General features: G+C 49.5%; 1 protein-coding gene and 1 long non-coding RNA gene across 3 annotated transcripts in view; both read left to right on the forward strand.

Annotated features, from left to right (window-relative positions):
* Positions 1 to 541: 541 nt before the first annotated feature.
* LOC135899286 (uncharacterized) lies at positions 542 to 1392 on the forward strand. Its single transcript, XR_010563573.1, has 2 exons — positions 542 to 806; positions 1249 to 1392. It is a non-coding gene; the product is annotated as an uncharacterized lncRNA (long non-coding RNA).
* Positions 1393 to 2262: 870 nt separating this feature from the next.
* Positions 2263 to 17791, forward strand: part of LOC135899334 (polyprenal reductase) — a 36178-nt gene continuing 20649 nt past the window's right edge. Inside the window, exons 1-2 of one of the 2 annotated variants that reach the window (XM_065428568.1) lie at positions 2263 to 2996; positions 5363 to 5508. In XM_065428568.1, coding sequence (XP_065284640.1) covers positions 2794 to 2996; positions 5363 to 5508 — 349 coding nt within the window. In that variant the 5' untranslated portion in view covers positions 2263 to 2793. Of the gene's footprint in view, positions 2997 to 3045; positions 3328 to 5362; positions 5509 to 17791 lie in introns of those variants that run through there. The other variant, XM_065428569.1, reaches the window with a different exon arrangement.

Genomic DNA, 17791 nt, shown 5'->3' on the forward strand with positions numbered 1-17791 from the left:
TTTGGCAGGCATTCTCAGATCATGAAAAGCAGGTTGCAAGAGAAAAGTGCATAACAGCTGTGTCTTACCAGTACTCACGTACGGGGCAGAAACCTGGAGTGTTACGAAAAGGGTTCTACTTCTTTCTTTCTTGTTTCGTGCCGTGGCAAAGGCGCTGTGTGGGCGGGTTTGCGTTAGTCACCGTGTCTTGTTGCGATGTGTTGCCTGCACCGTGCTCTGCCGGATGTTGCGCGAGCGCGCGCGCTCCGCGCGCGAAACCACGCGCAGCGCGGCATGGTTTCGCGAAAGATGTAAACAAGCACGGTGCAATCGCAGCAACCATAGTTGTTTGCCACTGAAGTTGCGTTAGTCCCGTATCTTCTGTTGAAGTGCGCATAAAGCAGTGTTAAACTTGTAACATAAATTGATAACTTAATACCGCATGTAAAAGGCCGTAATATTTACCGACATCAATGAGCGTATCGCAGAGAAGGGAACACGGCAGGCGGGAAGATCGCAAAAGTACGGCCGTAGTCAGCCGTAGTTGCGCACAGCACGTGTGCACTGGCGGCTACCATGTTGCAGTGTACTGTAGCCATGTCAAGGCGGGGTGTGCGCGATTTTTAGTGAATTAACGATGTGTTTTTAAGGAGCCCGAGGTGCTGGCGTCTGCGCAATCTTATTCCTGCAATATAATACTTGGATATGGGTGTTGTGTGACTTCAAAACAACGGAAGGCAACTGTTTTTACCCCTGCGCTTCGTGGATCTATCAGCGTGCATCGATGTGATGTGTCTTCGCCGGCGCCGTTTCCTTTCCATTTGGAGGTAACTATTGTACTTATTTATGCTTCTATAGTATAGTATAAAGTTGTTTCTTTTTATCCCATTGGTGGATGCACTTCAGTACAGTGTGATTGGGCCGATTGTTGTGCGCATAGCAGCAGTGACATGCATGTTTCCGACAATGCTGTGCAAGATTTCTGTCTAGAGTTGTTCTTTATCTGCCTACAGTTTTGATGTAACACACAGAACATTTTTGGTGCATTTTATGTGCTGTCTAATTGTTTTGTCATATCAGATGGCGTCATTTTTCTTTATGATAAACATATCGAACTAAGCATATAAAACTTTGTCCTAAAATTAGTTTGGAAATTACGGGGCTATATTATTCCGATTTAGAAGCAAATATTGCCTGCTTAAACATTTAGTGGTAGAACTAGCACCCCTGCTTTTAAATGTTTCTATATATGTGTATGTTTCAACCCAGGTTTTTCTGACCACCCCAAAAGGACGTTCTCTGGTCGAAGTGGTGGAGTAAGAGCTCTGGCAATCAAAATTGCTGACCTGACGAAGATCTCGAAAGAGAAATCTGTAAAAATATTTGTGTGCTAATAAATGCTCCTAGCAATTATGCCTGTTTTTCATTCTGTAACTGGTGCATTGAAACCTTTTCTTTCACACCAATAGGCCTATTAGACTAATACGCCGATATACCTATTAGACTAATACGCCGATATACCTATTAGACTAATACACCAATAGACCTATTAGAGTAATACACCAATAGACCTATCAGACTAATAGGCCAATACACCAATAGGTCTATTAGACTAATACACTAATAGACGTAATAGACTGTATTAGTGTCAATAACCTCATAGGCTATTAGTTTTTGTATTAGAATTTTTGATAGGGGACGTGCCGCTTCCGAAGCGTTATGGCGTGGCTTTGCACTTGCCCATTTTGCGACACTAGAATACAGCCAGGAAGCAGCAACCTTTCCTACCACAAGTAAGTTTGTGTTCTAAAAGTCCTAAAACACGCATTTCAATGAGCACATAAACGAGCAATGCATAATAAAGCCCACAATAAAATTTGATTGTCAAGCCACTAGAAGTGTATAAGTAGTGCCTTCCTTTTACTATTCTGAAGTTTCATAAAGCACGTAACGCTACAGCGGCAACCTAACACACTTAAGAAACCAAAGTCCAAACGGTCACAACACGTTCTTTCAACGTATACAATGCCGTCGCTTTCTCGTCAGGGCTTCGACACCACACCATACCACACCGCGACACAAACATCGTCTCAGCCGCTGGCCCAGCGCGCTATCGCCACTTCGAGCAACATAACAAAGGCAGAGAGCTTTGCGTTGCACTGTCCCACTGCAGGTTATATCAATTTTCGCTTGAACCGAAACCAAAACTGACAAAAAAAAATACTTGTAGACTAATTCGCCAGTCAACAGAATGCCAATCCGAAGTCCGTACTTTCCATCATTCCTATGATGGTCGAACGATCGCAGTGCCAGATTTCCCTCTAGTTATTCTAATATGAAACTCTATGGTGCTTATCAATGCGCTTATCACCACTAAGCGTGGCGTGTGCGAAGGCCGCTCGCGGTCAGCGAAGCGGAGTTTCCTGCTTGGAGGCATGGGGGAGGAGGAAAAGTCGCAAGACGAAGATGGTTGTTCTGTGGGATCAGCGTCAACCTTTCTCCTTTCCCACAACGAACCACATCTCTCAGTAATTGTACATGGAGAAAGGATATGAAGTTGGATGAAGTTGGAGATGGCTGTAGCGTTGTAGCGACACGGGCGTTCTAGTGCTGAGCCGTGCTCCCGCAAGGGCTGCTGAAGAAAGCGCCAACCTTTATTTTCTCGCAACGAACCACTTCTCTGTAGTGTGGTTGTAGCGCAGACCGCCTACAGTGGGAGATCCAGTTTCGCACTCACAGTAGCGCGCTGACAACATTCTGTGCTGATCTGCCCCAGATTTTGTTGTGTGCCAGCAAGAACATCGACGGCGAAATATGCTCTCCGCGCTTGCCGGCGTTTTCAATCCTCTTGATGTATTCTGGACGCTTGTTACGACTACAATGCTCCTCGCCAGTTGCTGGTATTTCATCAAGAAAGATGCCGCTCCAGGGCTGCTGACGGCGGCGATGCTATACGGCAAAGTGGCCGAAACAAACAAGAAAGCTCAACTTCTCGAAGACATTTCAATTCCTAAAAGGTACTACAGTGCATGGTGTGAACGCGTACACTTTGACGTAAACCGACTCTACCATTGGTGAAGGATTGTGTCAGACCCCTAATGTTATTTGGAGCGTCTTCCTGAACAGAGATCGCAAAACGATTTATTCCGTTTATAGGTCACGTATTGCGTGGAGGATGTACCTGTCTGGTGTTTTTATTTCTTTTATATCTTTTTCTGTTAAGACGGGTGCAATGTCGCGCGAAGAAACTCCGAGTGCCCGACGTTTAAGAGTTGTTCCGGCTTCTTGCTCAGGGATTAAATTGCTGCAGGACGGCGAAGGAGCCGGTTCGCTCCGAAACGTACACCCGTGAGTATCAATACGTACACGGACAATTGATGATGCACACAGAAATGGTGATTTTTGTTTAGCCTGAAATTGACGAGCGCACTTTGGTGTATGCTACGCTAGTTCTCGCTGCAGTTATCTTTTGCTGGCTGTGTGCCTATGCTGCGAAGCGATTCATTATTTAGCGGCACCCATGGTCCGTATACATAATGTCACGGGTGTGCGTCGAAGTTCTTTAGTAACACATGATCATTTATGAACACAGGGACAGAGCCATGTCGACTCAAGTGTTGCGTGAAGTGCACGTTCATGACAACGAACTTCGTTTTTAAGGTGAATAGCATTCTTTGCCTACTTCAGCTGTTTTGAGCTTATCTATCTATCTATCTAACTGTCTATCTATCTATCCAGCCTACTACATCGACCCAGTTGCCCAAGTCATCTGCCAGCTTGAGTCACTAGGCATGTGTCTGTGGTCATGATGCTGTCGTAATTCTAGCTTCGTAATCTGGCTCTCATCATACAGTTGTCACACCTTCTACCCCAACCCAGTGGCCCAAGTTTTCTAATAGCTTGGGCTACTAAATATGTGCTTGTGGTCATGGGGCCTTCATGGCCATTGCACCGTCGTCATTCTGTCTTTGTCATCTGACTCTCATCATGCCAACATCATCATGCATTTGTTTTTACACCACCTGTTGTGATGCCGTCGTGGTCATTCAATGGTCGTCACTCCAGCTTCGTCATACATCTTTCATCATGCCACCATTGTCATACAAACTATGTGATATAATCATCATGCCATTGTCATTCAACACTCGTATCCCATTGTTCTCATACGCTTGTCATGCCATTGTCATCATACCATCGTCGTCGTCAGGCACACATTGTCATACCGTCATCATGATGCCATCACATCATTCCATTGTCCTCATTTAACTTTGTCATCCGACTCTCATCATGCCGTCATCGTCACACTCTATCACTTTGCTATCGTCATCACTTAAGTAATGTCGTCCCATTGTCATCATGCCTCATCATCATACTGCCATCGATATCATTTCTTGTTCGCCGTTCTATAAGAGTCATGCTGTCGTCGTTCAATTGAGATTATGCCGGCGTCGCCATGCCATCATCGTCAGAGAGTTGCTGTCGTGCATCTGTTCTCGTACTGTTGTCATGCCATCGTGGTCGTGCCATCGTCGTAATTCCAGCTTCGTCATCATGCCTATGTTGTCACACACTTATCATTGTCCCATTGTCGTGATGTTGTCACGTGTCATCACCATCATCATGATTTAAAAGTCGACTTCTTACTGTGGCCATGTCGTCCTCATTATACTGCCCTTGCTGTTCCATCGGCATCATTCCTTCTTCGCCATTCCATCATCATCACTGCATTGACATCATATAGTCATCAAACCACCATGCTCATGGGCAACCTTGGCAAGCAAGTGCCATAGCAAAGTAGGACGATACCGGAGTATGTCGCATGCAGCTGAAGCAATAGAACTCTCAGAATGACCACTACAGATGTTAAATAAATGTGACTTCAAGAATACAGCGTGTTGCTGCATTGGTCGAATGCAAATTGCATTACCATCGACAGTCGTCGTGAAATTAGTTCTTCCATAATTTTGTTTACTAGTACTGGTGTAGAAAATATGAATCTGTACTAAGTAAAATTTTTCAAGCTGTTTTTGTTTGTTCTAGCCAAGCCTGTTCTGTACATCGTACAAAAGCCCAATCCCTTCCATCTGCATTTTGAAGCAGGGCGTGCAATAAGCAATCAAAATTAACAAGGCCCTGCATTACCCCATCTCAGGGGCCTGCACAGTTTAGCAACCTTAGTTTTAAGTTGTAGAAGAAGAAAAACTGTTTATATTTCCGTTTCTTTGTTTTTCTATTCTTGGTGTGCTCATTTCTAGGTGCTTTGCCTTCAAGAAGCATGTTTAATTAACAAGTGTACGTAGCCACTAAGGCCACTTAATGGGTGTTGACATTCGGAGAATATGTTTTCATAGAGTGCACTAATTCTATAACATTATTTTTACAGATGGTTCCAGCACTTTTATCAGTTTGGAGTTGTCATCTTTACCTTCATCACTGTGTTCATGGTGCGGTCATATATTTTCGGTTTGCCACTGCCAGGCACCATCATTAAAGTGGTTGATTTCTTTGAGCCAAGGCCTGCTATGACTGGTAAGCAAAATTCATACTCACTATATCATTCAGTCATACATGTTTGGCAACTAGATTTCTTACTGTGGCAGCAGTTGAAAGCTCGAAACTGAATTTGCGGTGTCCATCCACTTGTCCTTTCCATTACGGTTGTGGCCTTCTTTTAACCTCAGCTTCGCCCTTGCCATAAGGCAGAAAAGAAAAACTGCACGCTGCCACCACAGCATTGCTCACACTGACAAACAATTCCGACCATAAGGTGTGAAGCTCCGCACTTTTTAGCAGGTCCTATTTTCATATGCAGTGCATTTTATACATAGTAAAAGCTTGTTATGACCTGTTTAAATGGGTTGACAAAAAGTTAGAAAGGCACTTAAGTCTCCTTATGTGCATTGAATGCGAAGACAGTATGACTCTTCCGTGTGATACTTTTCACTTGGTCATGTGCTCGAATTGGGCAGAGTTAATTTTTCGGGTGTAGGCCACCCAAATTTTGGGAGTGAGACCAAGTCAATTTTGGGACTGTGCCAGGTCAGTTTTGGAGTGGGTTAACTCGATTTTCAAGTTGGACAAAGTCAATTTTTTGGGTGTGGGCCAATGCATCCGTCCAATGCCGTGGCTGTTCATCATGCTGTTTGGCAGTGTGAGCCGCAGCAGGTCCAGTGCGGGAACGTAACATTATCACTTGATCACGTGAGCGTTTGTATCATCGTATGTTAGCGCTGGACGGACACCGGATTTTCTGCTCCAGGAGGCATATAATGCGTTCACATTAAAAATGGGAGCCCTAGTATTGTCCAACAGAAAAAGAAAAACATTATCAGTGGTCTCGTATGTGCATCACTTCTAGCATGGCTTGAAAAATGTCGGCAGCAGATTTAGTGTTGACAGTGTTCTTTCTTCAGTGTAAAAATTGGGACACATTTGCTCTCTAATAAGCAGAAAATATGTAGTACAAGGAAATAAAAAACAATCTGGGTACCAGATCAAACACACGTCAAATAAGTTACTTGCAGATCTGGTGCAATATGCATTAGCCCACTTTCTTCTAGCAAAGTTAGAAATAAGGGAGATGAAGGCACCCTGGGTGGTGGATTTATCGGTGCTTGTCTGCAAGAGCACCACCATTCCCTCTTATTTGGTGTTTCTACCTGGCCACTCATTGTCATTCATGCAGTTGTAACCCTATACTAAGGTATATAGCTGCCCTATCATATTGTTGCGGGAAGAAAGCAGGCCCACGAGTGTAAAATAACTTATATTTACAAATGATGGATATGGCGTTCAGGCAACCGCCAGACTTCGTCTTTTTTCTAGTCCAACTCAACGTCTTCCTTCACTTCACCGTAACATCACCCTCCCGGTGGGGGAGCTCCGTCCCGGTGCAAGTTAAACAGCCTCACTTATTGGGGGGACATAGGGCTTGAGCCTGGTGACGTGAACAACATCACTGGTTAAGTTGGGAGGCACGGAAGGCTGACCGAGTGGGGCGATCTCGTAGGTCACGTCGGACAGTTGGCGTAAGATCTGGTACGGACCAGAAAAACGGGACAGTAATTTTTCCGACAAGCCGACACGACGTGAAGGCGTCCAGAGAAGGACAAGGGAACCAGGTGAAAAATGATGGTCTCGGTGCCGAAGGTCGTAGCGTCGCTTTTGAGAAGCTTGCGAGACTGTGAGGCGATGACGGGCGACATCTCGGGCCTGGGCGGCTAAGTCAATAGCCTCGCGAGCGTAAGCAGTGCTGGGTGACTGTACTGCGGAAGGTAGCAACGTGTCAAAAGGCAAGGTGGGGTCGCGGCCGTACAAAAGGAAAAATGGTGAAAATCCGGCAGTGTCGTGACGGGACGAGTTGTATGCGAAAGTGACGTATGGTAAAGCGACGTCCCAGTCGCGGTGATCGTTGGAGACGTACATGGCGAGCATTTCAGTGAGTGTGCGGTTGAGTCGCTCGGTGAGGCCGTTCGTTTGAGGGTGGTACGCGGTAGCAATCCGATGTTCTGTAGAACAGGAGCGGAGCAGATCATCAACGACCTTCGATAGAAAGTAGCGGCCGCGATCCGTCAGCAACTGGCGAGGGGCGCCGTGGTGCAGGATGACGTCTTTTAGTAAGAAGTCGGCGACATCTGTAGCGCAGCTGGTTGGCAGGGCTCGTGCGATGGCATATCTAGTGGCATAATCGGTTGCTACAGCAATCCATTTGTTTCCTTTGATGGAAATTGGAAACGGACCAAGGAGGTCGAGGCCCACACGGCAGAAGGGCTCTGTAGGTAAAGCAATGGGTTGAAGCAAACCAGCGGGAGGCATAGCAGGCGTCTTCCGGCGCTGACACAGGTCGCAAGAAGCGACATAACGGCGCACAGAGCGATAAATGCCAGGCCAGAAGAAGCGGCGCCGCAGGTGGTCGTAAGTACGAGTGACGCCCAGATGTCCAGCAGTAGGAGCGTCATGAAGTTGCTGGAGCACGGTGAGTCGAAGGTGCTTGGGGACGACTAGGAGGAGCTCCGGGCCGTCAGGACGAACGCTACGACGGTATAAAGTTCCATCGCGCAAGGTGAACATCCGAAGGGACGGGTCATTGGGCGAGGAGCTTAGGCGGTCCATAAGTGTTCGAAGAACAGGATCCTTGCGCTGCTCGTCGCCAATGTGGAGGAAGCCGGAGAGGGACAGAATACTGATGTCCGAGTCTGCATCGGTATCGTCCGGTTGATCCACGGGATTGCGGGACAGGCAGTCAGCGTCTTTATGCAGGCGTCCTGACTTATATATAATAGAAAATGTATATTCTTGTAGGCGCAATGCCCAACGTGCAAGTCGTCCAGTTGGGTCCTTCAAAGAGGAGAGCCAGCAGAGGGCGTGATGGTCGGTGACAACGCAGAAGCTCCGACCGAAAAGGTACGGGCGAAATTTCGCGACCGCCCATACGAGCGCGAGACATTCTCTCTCAGTAATGGAGTAATTTCGCTCGGGCGTGGAAAGGCGGCGGCTAGCGTAAGCGATGACACGGTCTTGGCCCTGTTGACGCTGAGCGAGGACAGCGCCGATGCCATGACCACTCGCGTCAGTTCGTACTTCAGTGGGCGCAGAAGGGTCAAAGTGGGAGAGAATCGGGGAAGTGGTAAGCCGCTCAATCAGGGTAGAGAAGGCTTTCTCCTGTAGTGGTCCCCAAGAGAAAGAGGCGTCTTTCTTAAGAAGGTCAGTGAGAGGGTGAGCGATGTCCGCAAAATTTTTCACAAATCGCCGAAAATAAGAGCATAAGCCCAGAAAACTACGGACATCGTTCGTTGAACAAGGTACAGGAAAATTTCGCACGGCGTGAACTTTCTGTGGATCAGGTTGGATTCCGGCGGCGTTGACGAGATGACCAAGCATGTTAATTTCACGGCGACCGAAATGGCACTTGGAGGAGTTTAGCTGAAGGCCAGCCCTGCGAAACACGGAGAGTATGGTTGTGAGGCGCCGCAGGTGGCTCTCAAAGTTCGGCGAAAACACAATCACATCGTCGAGGTAACACAGGCATGTAGACCACTTCAAGCCGCGCAAGAGAGAGTCCATCATGCGCTCGAATGTAGCTGGCGCATTGCATAATCCAAAGGGCATGACTTTAAATTGGTACAGACCGTCCGGTGTGACAAAGGCGGTTTTCTCGCGGTCCATCTCATCGACGCTAATCTGCCAATAGCCGGAGCGGAGGTCAATTGATGAAAAGTATTGGGATCCGTGAAGGCAGTCAAGAGCGTCATCAATGCGAGGCAAGGGATAAACATCCTTCTTTGTTATCCGGTTGAGGTGACGGTAGTCAACGCAGAAGCGCCACGAGTTATCTTTTTTCTTTACTAAGACAACCGGTGATGCCCACGGGCTACTGGAGGGTTCAATGATGTCCTTGTCCATCATCCTGTCTACTTCTTTCTGTATGATGGCCCTTTCTGTTGCCGAGACACGATATGGCCGCCTATGAATGGGGCTGGCGTCACCGGTGTTGATGCGATGCGTGACAACAGATGTCTGGCCAAGTGGACGGTCGTCCAAATCAAAGATGTCCCGATAAGATGACAGAAGATGACGAAGAGCTGTGGTTTGCTCGGAAGGAAGGTCGGGGGCGATCATCTTAGAAACATCGTCCGCAGGCGTCGAGTACGAAGGAGTGGATGACAAAGGTCCGTTCGTACTGAGGAAGGATTCAGAGGTCAAAACAGAAATCTGAAATTCTTCCAAAGGAGTGATATGCGCTATGGCGATACCGTGTGGCAAAACATGTGACGAGAACCCAAAATTGAGGATGGGCACGCGAGCGCAGTTTTCGCGGATCCGAATTAAGGTGCTCGGTAGGGCAATATTACGCGACAAAACCACGTCAGTAAGCGGCGACAGGACGTACTCGCCATCAGGTACGGGAGGACAGGGCGTCAGCAGGACATTTGTAGCAGCCTGTGGAGACAGCCTTGCAAATTCAGCAGCACATAAGCGGTGTGGAGCACAAGTGGTTGCGTCGGCAGGAAGCGGCAGGTCCAACTGTACAACACCTGCGGAGCAGTCAATTTGGGCAGAGTGTTTCGAAAGGAAGTCGAGGCCGAGAATTAGGTCGTGTGGGCAGTGTTCAAGGACGATAAATAGAACAACGGTATAATGGCCCCCAATGGTCACACGTGCTGTGCACATTCCAAGGACAGGTGACGTACTCCCATCGGCGACTCGCACGGTGCACGGTACGGCGGGGGTCAGAACCTTTTTGAGCCGGCGGCGGAGAGCAGCGCTCATAACTGAAAGCTGCGCTCCTGTATCAACGAGAGATCTAACAGGAACGCCATCGACTTCAATGTCCAGCAGGTTTCCACATGTAGGCAGGGTCAATAGAGGATTTGTGGGCCGGGTCGGAGTTGCAGCTTCACCTCCGGGAGCTGCACCGCCTAGTTTCCCGAAGCGAAGCGACCGGTTGCAGAAGGGGACGAAGAGCGGTGAACGAGAGGCGAACGGGACCTACGACCTTGCGGAGACGGGGATCGGCTGGATCTTGGTGGAGCACTGTCGGCGTTGATGTTCCTAGTCGGCGTATAGGGCGAGAAAGTGCGATTGTCGGGTACTTGGCTGTAGTGACTCGGAGACGACCACCGAGGAGGCGACGACCAGTGGTTGCGGCAATGACGGGCGATGTGTCCAATACCGGAACAATTAAAACAGATGGGTTTATCATCCGCTGTGCGCCATTCAGCTGGGTTGCGACGGAGTGGTGGAAAGCTTTGCGTCCGGGAGCGAGCGGTCGGAGAAATTTGGTAGGTGTTGGTATGGCGGACTGAGCAGAGAGATGGAATGCCCAAACTTGCTATTTCCTCCCGAACGACCGCTTGTATAAGGGAGATAGCGGGTACGCTTTCCCGACAGTCTGAACGAACGGGAGCCGGGGCCATGGCCTCAAGCTCACGGCGAACGATGCGCGTTATTTCTTCCGGTCCTGCGGGCTGAACGAACCGCGGCGGGTCTTCGCAAGAAGATGTCGCGGCGGTATTGGGCAACCGGTCGAAAGTTTGAGTGACGCGGCGGCCCTTCGCTTGTTCGAAGCGCCGGCACTCCTTAATAATTGCATCCACAGTGGCACAATCCTTACACATCAAGAGATTGAAGGCATCGTCTGCAATACCTTTCAATATATGGCCAATCTTGTCTGCCTCGGTCATGTTGTCATCAGCCTTGCGACAGAGGGCCAGCACATCCTGTATGTACACGACATAGGATTCTGTGGACGTCTGAGCGCGGCACGCAAGTTCTTTTTTTGCTGCCAGCTGACGACCGACAGGTCTGCCGAACAGGTCTCGCATTTTTTCTTTGCAAACATCCCAGCTCGTTAGGTCAGCTTCATGTGTGTCATACCATTGCTTCGCAGTTCCCTTCAGATAAAATATTACGTTTGCAAGCATCATTGTAGGATCCCACCTGTTGTTGTCGCACACTCGCTCGTACATCGTAAGCCAGTCCTCGACGTCGACGTTGTCCGTGCCACAAAATGTTCCCGGGTCCCGTGGGTGAGTGAGGATGACCGTGGGCACGGGCTGCCGAGGCGTTGTCGCTTGTGTCGGTTGATTTGCCATTGTGGCAGCAGGTAGATGACGTCCGCTGCGAAGTTCCGTGGTGGTACCCCGCACCTTCCACCAAAATGTTGCGGGAAGAAAGCAGGCCCACGAGTGTAAAATAACTTATATTTACAAATGATGGATATGGCGTTCAGGCAACCGCCAGACTTCGTCTTTTTTCTAGTCCAACTCAACGTCTTCCTTCACTTCACCGTAACAATATGATAGTACCCAAATAACAAGGAAAGTAATTGTTTGATACATGACAAATATTTTTAAAGTGCAAACAAGAGAAACGGCACAAAAGGAAGGACATACACAGGACAAGCGCTACATGAAACAGGCACGTGCGCAGATGAACTTATAGAAAAATACAAGGTATGAATGTATGAACAAGAAATGCCTAATTCATATGTGCATCGAGGTATGCAAACTATTTTGTGTACAGACTTAACGAAGGCTCACTGATGCAACCTTCACCCCTCTTTTTTATGTGATATTCTTCCAGTATCCAGTGGGCCTGCTCACTGTGGCTTTTGCCTAGAATCTTTGCGTCACGAAATAATGCCTCACATCCTCCGCAATAATTCATGCGATCTGCCAAATGTGTTCATTCCGTCTTTTTAATATTTAAGGTGCACTCTCTAGATCTGTCATTTACACACCTTCCTGTTTGACCAATATAGCTTTTGCCACAGGTCAAAGGAATGTCATAGACAACTCCGCTGGTGCAGTTTAGATAGGGCCAGCGGTGCGCCTTTCGGCAGCCTCACTTTGTTTCACCTGCTGTAGCTATTTGAGGGCAAAGACAGTCAAGTTTGTTGGGGACAGAGAAAACCACTCCAACATCGTGCCTATTCACAGCCTTCTTGAGAATATGCGAGACTTTGAATGTAGGGAACTACTTCAGGCACACGCTTTTTTCCCCTGAAATCGTTATTGTCTTTCTTTTTTCCTTGCTTAAACTTCTGCAACAAACCCTCAGCAACTGCAGTGATGACTGTTGGGATAACACAGTTGACTGTTGGGTGGGGATAACCTGCTACCAGCAGTTTTGTCACTTGTGCTTGAAAGTTTTCTCGCATCTTGTGGTGGCACGATTTCTTTAGCAAAGATTCAAGGCAAAGAGATGCTATAGTCCTATTCATTGTCTTAGAGTAAGACGAGTCAAAAGGTGGGATCCCCTTCCTAGTTCGAGGCCTATAAGACCAACACACATGTCCCCTAGAAAAACTAAAATGAATATCTAGAAACTGAAGGGATTTCTACATGGGAAGTTCATGTGTGAAGGGCAATCCCTTCCCATGTCTGTTAAAAAGTTCTAAAATCACTTCTTGGTGCTCGTACAGGCCTCCTGTAGTGTGTGGTCGACCTGGGACAAAAAATATAGCATAAAATTGGCGCCGCACAGGAACCAGTGCAAATTCCCTCCCTCTGTCAGTCAGTCAGTCAAGAACTTTATTGAGGTCCTGAGGGGTCTAAGCCGTTGGAGATCGCATGCGGCGAGATCCTTGGGCCGAAACCGTAGGCGACGCCCAAGTCGGGACGGGAACGTGGTGACGCTCCGCCAGTTCTTGGGCCCTCTGGACGGCCTTGAATTGCAGTTTGAGGTCCGGGCTTTTGAGGGCTTCTTCCCATTCGGGCTCACTGGAGAGAGGGCCCTCTGGTAACGCGGTACATTGCCAAAGCATGTGCGAGAGTGAGCAGTAGGGTTCTGGGCAGTCTGGGCAATTTGCCGGGATTTCTGAATTGTAGTGGCTTAATAGGCCTCGTGACGGATACGAGTCCGTTTGCAGCATTCGAAACGCGGCCGCCTGCGCGCGCTCGAGTTTGGCGTGCGGGAGCGGGTATTTCATTCTGCCTTTCCGATAGTGTGAGGTGATTTCTTGGTATGTGAGTAGCGGGTCATTAAACTGAATGTCCAGCCCCTCGGAGGCCGTGGGACCGTCGCGGCGGGCAAGTTCTCGCGCACGGTCATGGGCCGTTTCATTGAGGTTGGGTTTTTGCGGGTGGATGTCTTTCCCCATGTGAGCGGGGAACCAGGAGAGGCACCGTTTGCACTCGTTTGAGCTCGCTAGTAATATATGCGCTACCTCTTTCGGTACATTGCCGCTTTCGTAAGCCCGAATTGCAGCACGCGAATCCGTGAGGACATGGGTAAATGTGGGGTCTGCCATGGCGATGGCCACGGCTATCTGTTCGGCTTTAGCGCTGGTGGTCGATTTAACCGATGCCGATGACCGTAACGTTCCGTTGCCGTCCACAACTGCTATCGCGAAAGTTGATGTATTGCCGTACTGGGCCGCGTCAACAAATGCGGTGGCTTCACGATCCGCGTCTGTGCGGTCGAGAATCGCGCGGGCGCGGGCCCGACGCCTACCCACGTTGTATAGTGGGTGGACGTTTCTGGGAAACGGTGAGACTCTGTAGTTGTCTCTAATTTCACTCGGTAGGGTAACAGCGTGCTCGAGATAGGGAGATGGGGAGACATTAGCTTCGCTTAGAATTAGTCTACCGGCTTTGGACGAGGATAGGCGGAGTATTTGCGCCATAGTCTGAGCCTCGATCACTTCGTCGATGTTGTTGTGCATGCCTAGCTGATCAACCTTTGCTGTACTTGCTCTTTGTGGAATGCCCAAGACCTGTTTGATGCTCTTGCGCATGAGTGTGTTTAGTTTCGTCTTTTCTGTTTTCGTCCAGTTGTGGGCAGAGGCGACGTAATTAATATGGCTCATAAGGAATGCGTGGTATACGCGCAGAAGGTTATCTTCGCAGAGACCCTTCCTGCGCCCTGAGACTCTGTGGATGAGTCTGATCATATTTTCGGTTTTGGCGGTTAAGTGTTTGATCGAGTGTGCGTGGCATCCGGTGGCTTCGATTAGGAGCCCAAGAATGCGTATGTGGTCGACTTGTGGAATCTGTTGGCCGTCTCTTGTATGTAGTGCGATCGGAAGTTCGTCTAGAGGAGTTAGGTATCGGACTCCTTGGCAAGACTTGCGATATAGTAAGAGTTCCGATTTCTTGGAAGATAGCTTCATTCCTGTCTCTAGTAGGTACTCCTCCGTGGCATCTAGGGCAGACTGTAATGCCTGCTCCATGTCTGCCAGGGAGCCTCCCGGGCTCCAGATGGTGATGTCATCTGCATATAGAGCGCAATTTACGTTCGGGATGTCTCGTAGTTTGTCTGCGAGTCCCTTCATCACTATGTTAAAGAGTAATGGAGAGATGACTGAGCCTTGCGGTGTTCCGACGGAACCCAGCCTGTAGCAGTCCGACTTAAGTTGTGAGACTCGCAGTCGGGCTTCTCTGTCCTTAAGGAAGGAGCGCACGTACTCCTGAAATCTCTGGCCGAGGCCGAGGCCTGCCACAGACTCCAATATGAAGCGGTGCGAGACGGTGTCGAATGCTCTCGTGATATCGAGGGCGAGGATGCCTCGAACGTCTCGTGTTTTAACGTCAAAGACCTGTCTTTTTAGGAGCAACATGACATCTTGCGTGGAAAGGTGGGGTCGAAACCCTACCATGTTGTGTGGGAGGAGTTCGTGTTCCTCAATGTAGCGTGACACTCGGTTTTGAATGACGTGCTCGGCTACTTTACCCACGCATGAGGTAAGAGAGATAGGGCGTAAATTGTCGAGGTTAAGTGGTTTGCCGGGTTTTGGGATAAGGACCACCGTGGCCGTGCGCCATTGCGTTGGTACCTCTCCTGTTTCCCACACATGGTTGATGTCTTTAATGAGTAGTGTAATGGCCTGATCGTCTAAGTTACGTAACATTCGGTTGGTTACCCCGTCGGGTCCTGAGGCCGACCTGCTGTTGAGGTTGTGTAGCGCCTCTCGAACTTCTGCTTCCGTGAAGGCAGCGTCTAGTTCGGGAGTGGTGTCGCACTTTATGCTCGGGTAATCGTTGGGGTGAGCGTCGCCTAATGGAAGGTAACGTGTGGCGATTTCTGCCAGGAAGGACTCTTCCGTTCCCCCTTTCGCTTTATGTAAGTGTAAAAGTCGGTCTAGCGCGTGGCTGTGATTGTCCTTTGTTTGGCTGTCGTCTAACATGCGTTTCAGGAGGTTCCACTTACCTCCGGTTCGCATGCGGCCGTCGACCGCCGAACATAGTTCCTGCCATTGGAGTCTTGTGAGCTCCGTACAGTATTGTTCGATATCTCGGTTGAGTATCGCGATGCGTTTGCGCAGACGTCTGTTGAGACGTTGTTTTCTCCATCGCGCAAGTATCGAGGCCTTGGCCTCGAGTAAGTGTGCAAGGTGAGGGTCAACCCTTGGGACCTCCAATTCCGTTTGTATGGTTTTCGTGGCTCTAGCTACGTCGCCCTTTATCGCAGAGAGGAGCTCTGCGAAGGAATCGTACGTGTTCGTGTCTTCCTTCCGTAACTGGCGGAAGCTATCCCAGTCTGTAAGGGTGAAAGACCGGGGTGGGGCCGCCGTGTTTGGTATTTCTGTGCGTATGACGAAGTGATCGCTGCCCAGGTTCTCTTGCGTATTCGTCCATGTGTAGTTTGCTACATTTCGGAGTAATGTGAGGTCCGGCGTAGTATCGCGTTGTGTCGACGTACCCAATCTGGTGGGGAACCTGTGGTCCGTCACCAGGGTGAGGGACAGGTCGTCGATAGCGCGCGAGAGGTTGTTGCCGCTAGGCTTGATTGTGGGGTAACCCCACGACGGGTGGGGGGCGTTGAAGTCCCCTGCGATAATGAGCGGTGAGTTTCGTGCCAGTGATGTGGCTTTAGTAAGGATCGCGTGGAAAGATTGTTTGTAGTGCGCAGGGGAGCTGTAGACGTTTAGTACAAAAATGCTTTGTTTTAGGAGTCGGTTAGGTACGAGCTCGATTAGGATCGCCTCGATGCGACTGTTTTTCGGAAGGACGTTATGAACGATATGCGCGAATTTTCTATTAACGAGCGTGGCGATGCCTCTCCTGGCGTCCCCTCCTTTTTGGGAGACGGGCCTGTACCCTGAGAGCGTGAGGGTTTCGCATAGGGTTTCTTGTAATAGTATTACGTGCGGCTTTTTGGGTTGAATTTTGAGGTACTGTTGCAGCGAGGATTTGCGTTTCGCGTAGCTAGCGCAATTCCACTGCCAAATTTCTAAGGTGTCCTGTGTCGTGTTAGCCATGATGGTTTTGCGGGGGATTTATTGGTGACGAGGGGTGCGTCGTCGTGTCCATCTGTTGTGGCTGACTAGCTTTGTTTTTAATTTTTATGGCGACTTTATTTTCGACCACCTCTACACGATTCGTTAGGATACGAATACTTTCTAGGTTCTCTCGCGTGAGGCGCAGAATTTCGCCTAGGGTGTCTTGCGGCGCATTACTCTCTTCTTCCGTCTCTGGGAGCGGAGGGGGCTTGCGTTTGGCTGTGCTAACTTTTACGTTTGTCTCCTGGGGTGGTGCTTGTTTGGGAGCTTTAAGGTTTTGAATCTCCTGTTTTGCGTCATTAAGCTGCGCTGTAAGCACTTGTATGGTGGCCCGGAGACCCGCTAGTTCCTGTCGTAGGGCTGTGACTATCTCGCTCTCATGCTCGGGCAATGAAGACCGCGTTACCTGTCTGGTAGATGAAACGTCCCGTTGCTGCTGCTGGTGATGTCTCCCTCGTACTCGGTCGGCCCACGTCAGTTCGGTGGGGCCGGATGTAGGGCGCCCCCTGGAGCAGGGCCGGCTGTTGCGTCGTCCCCTGGAGCGGGAGCGGCTGCTGCGTAGGGCGCTGCGGCGCTCGGGTGTCGGCGTGACCGAGCGACTCCTTGTGGTCGCTACGGGAATACCCGAGGTGGCGGTCGAGTCACTGTGACTGGCGCCGCTTGGTCCTTGGGAGCGGCTACGGCCTCGTCGGTTGCGTCTGCGGCGGCGTCTCTGTCGAACGATGTAAGGGACCTGAAACTTGCGCTTGCAGTCCTTGTCGGCGGTGGGGTGCGGTCCGCCGCACAGGGTGCAGTGAGGGGAACACTGGTGATCTTCCGCTGGAGTTTTGATGCCACACTTCCGGCACCACGTCGTACTGGGGTTAGGGCAGACATCCGCGCGGTGACCGATGTTGCCACAGTTGTAGCAAACTTCTGTGTGTCTGCGAAAGAGTGTGCATCGAACAATGCTTGCTCCGCAGTAGATGTAATTTGGTACTTGCATTCCTTGGAAAAGGATTGTCACGGCTGTGGTGTTCTTGATTCTCATCACCTCCAAGGCGTTGGGGTTGCGTTTCGTGATGATCAGTTCTCGGAGTTGGGAGTCGT

Source organism: Dermacentor albipictus, chromosome 1 (assembly GCF_038994185.2).
Source record: "Dermacentor albipictus isolate Rhodes 1998 colony chromosome 1, USDA_Dalb.pri_finalv2, whole genome shotgun sequence".
In the NCBI taxonomy this organism is placed as follows: domain Eukaryota; kingdom Metazoa; phylum Arthropoda; class Arachnida; order Ixodida; family Ixodidae; genus Dermacentor; species Dermacentor albipictus.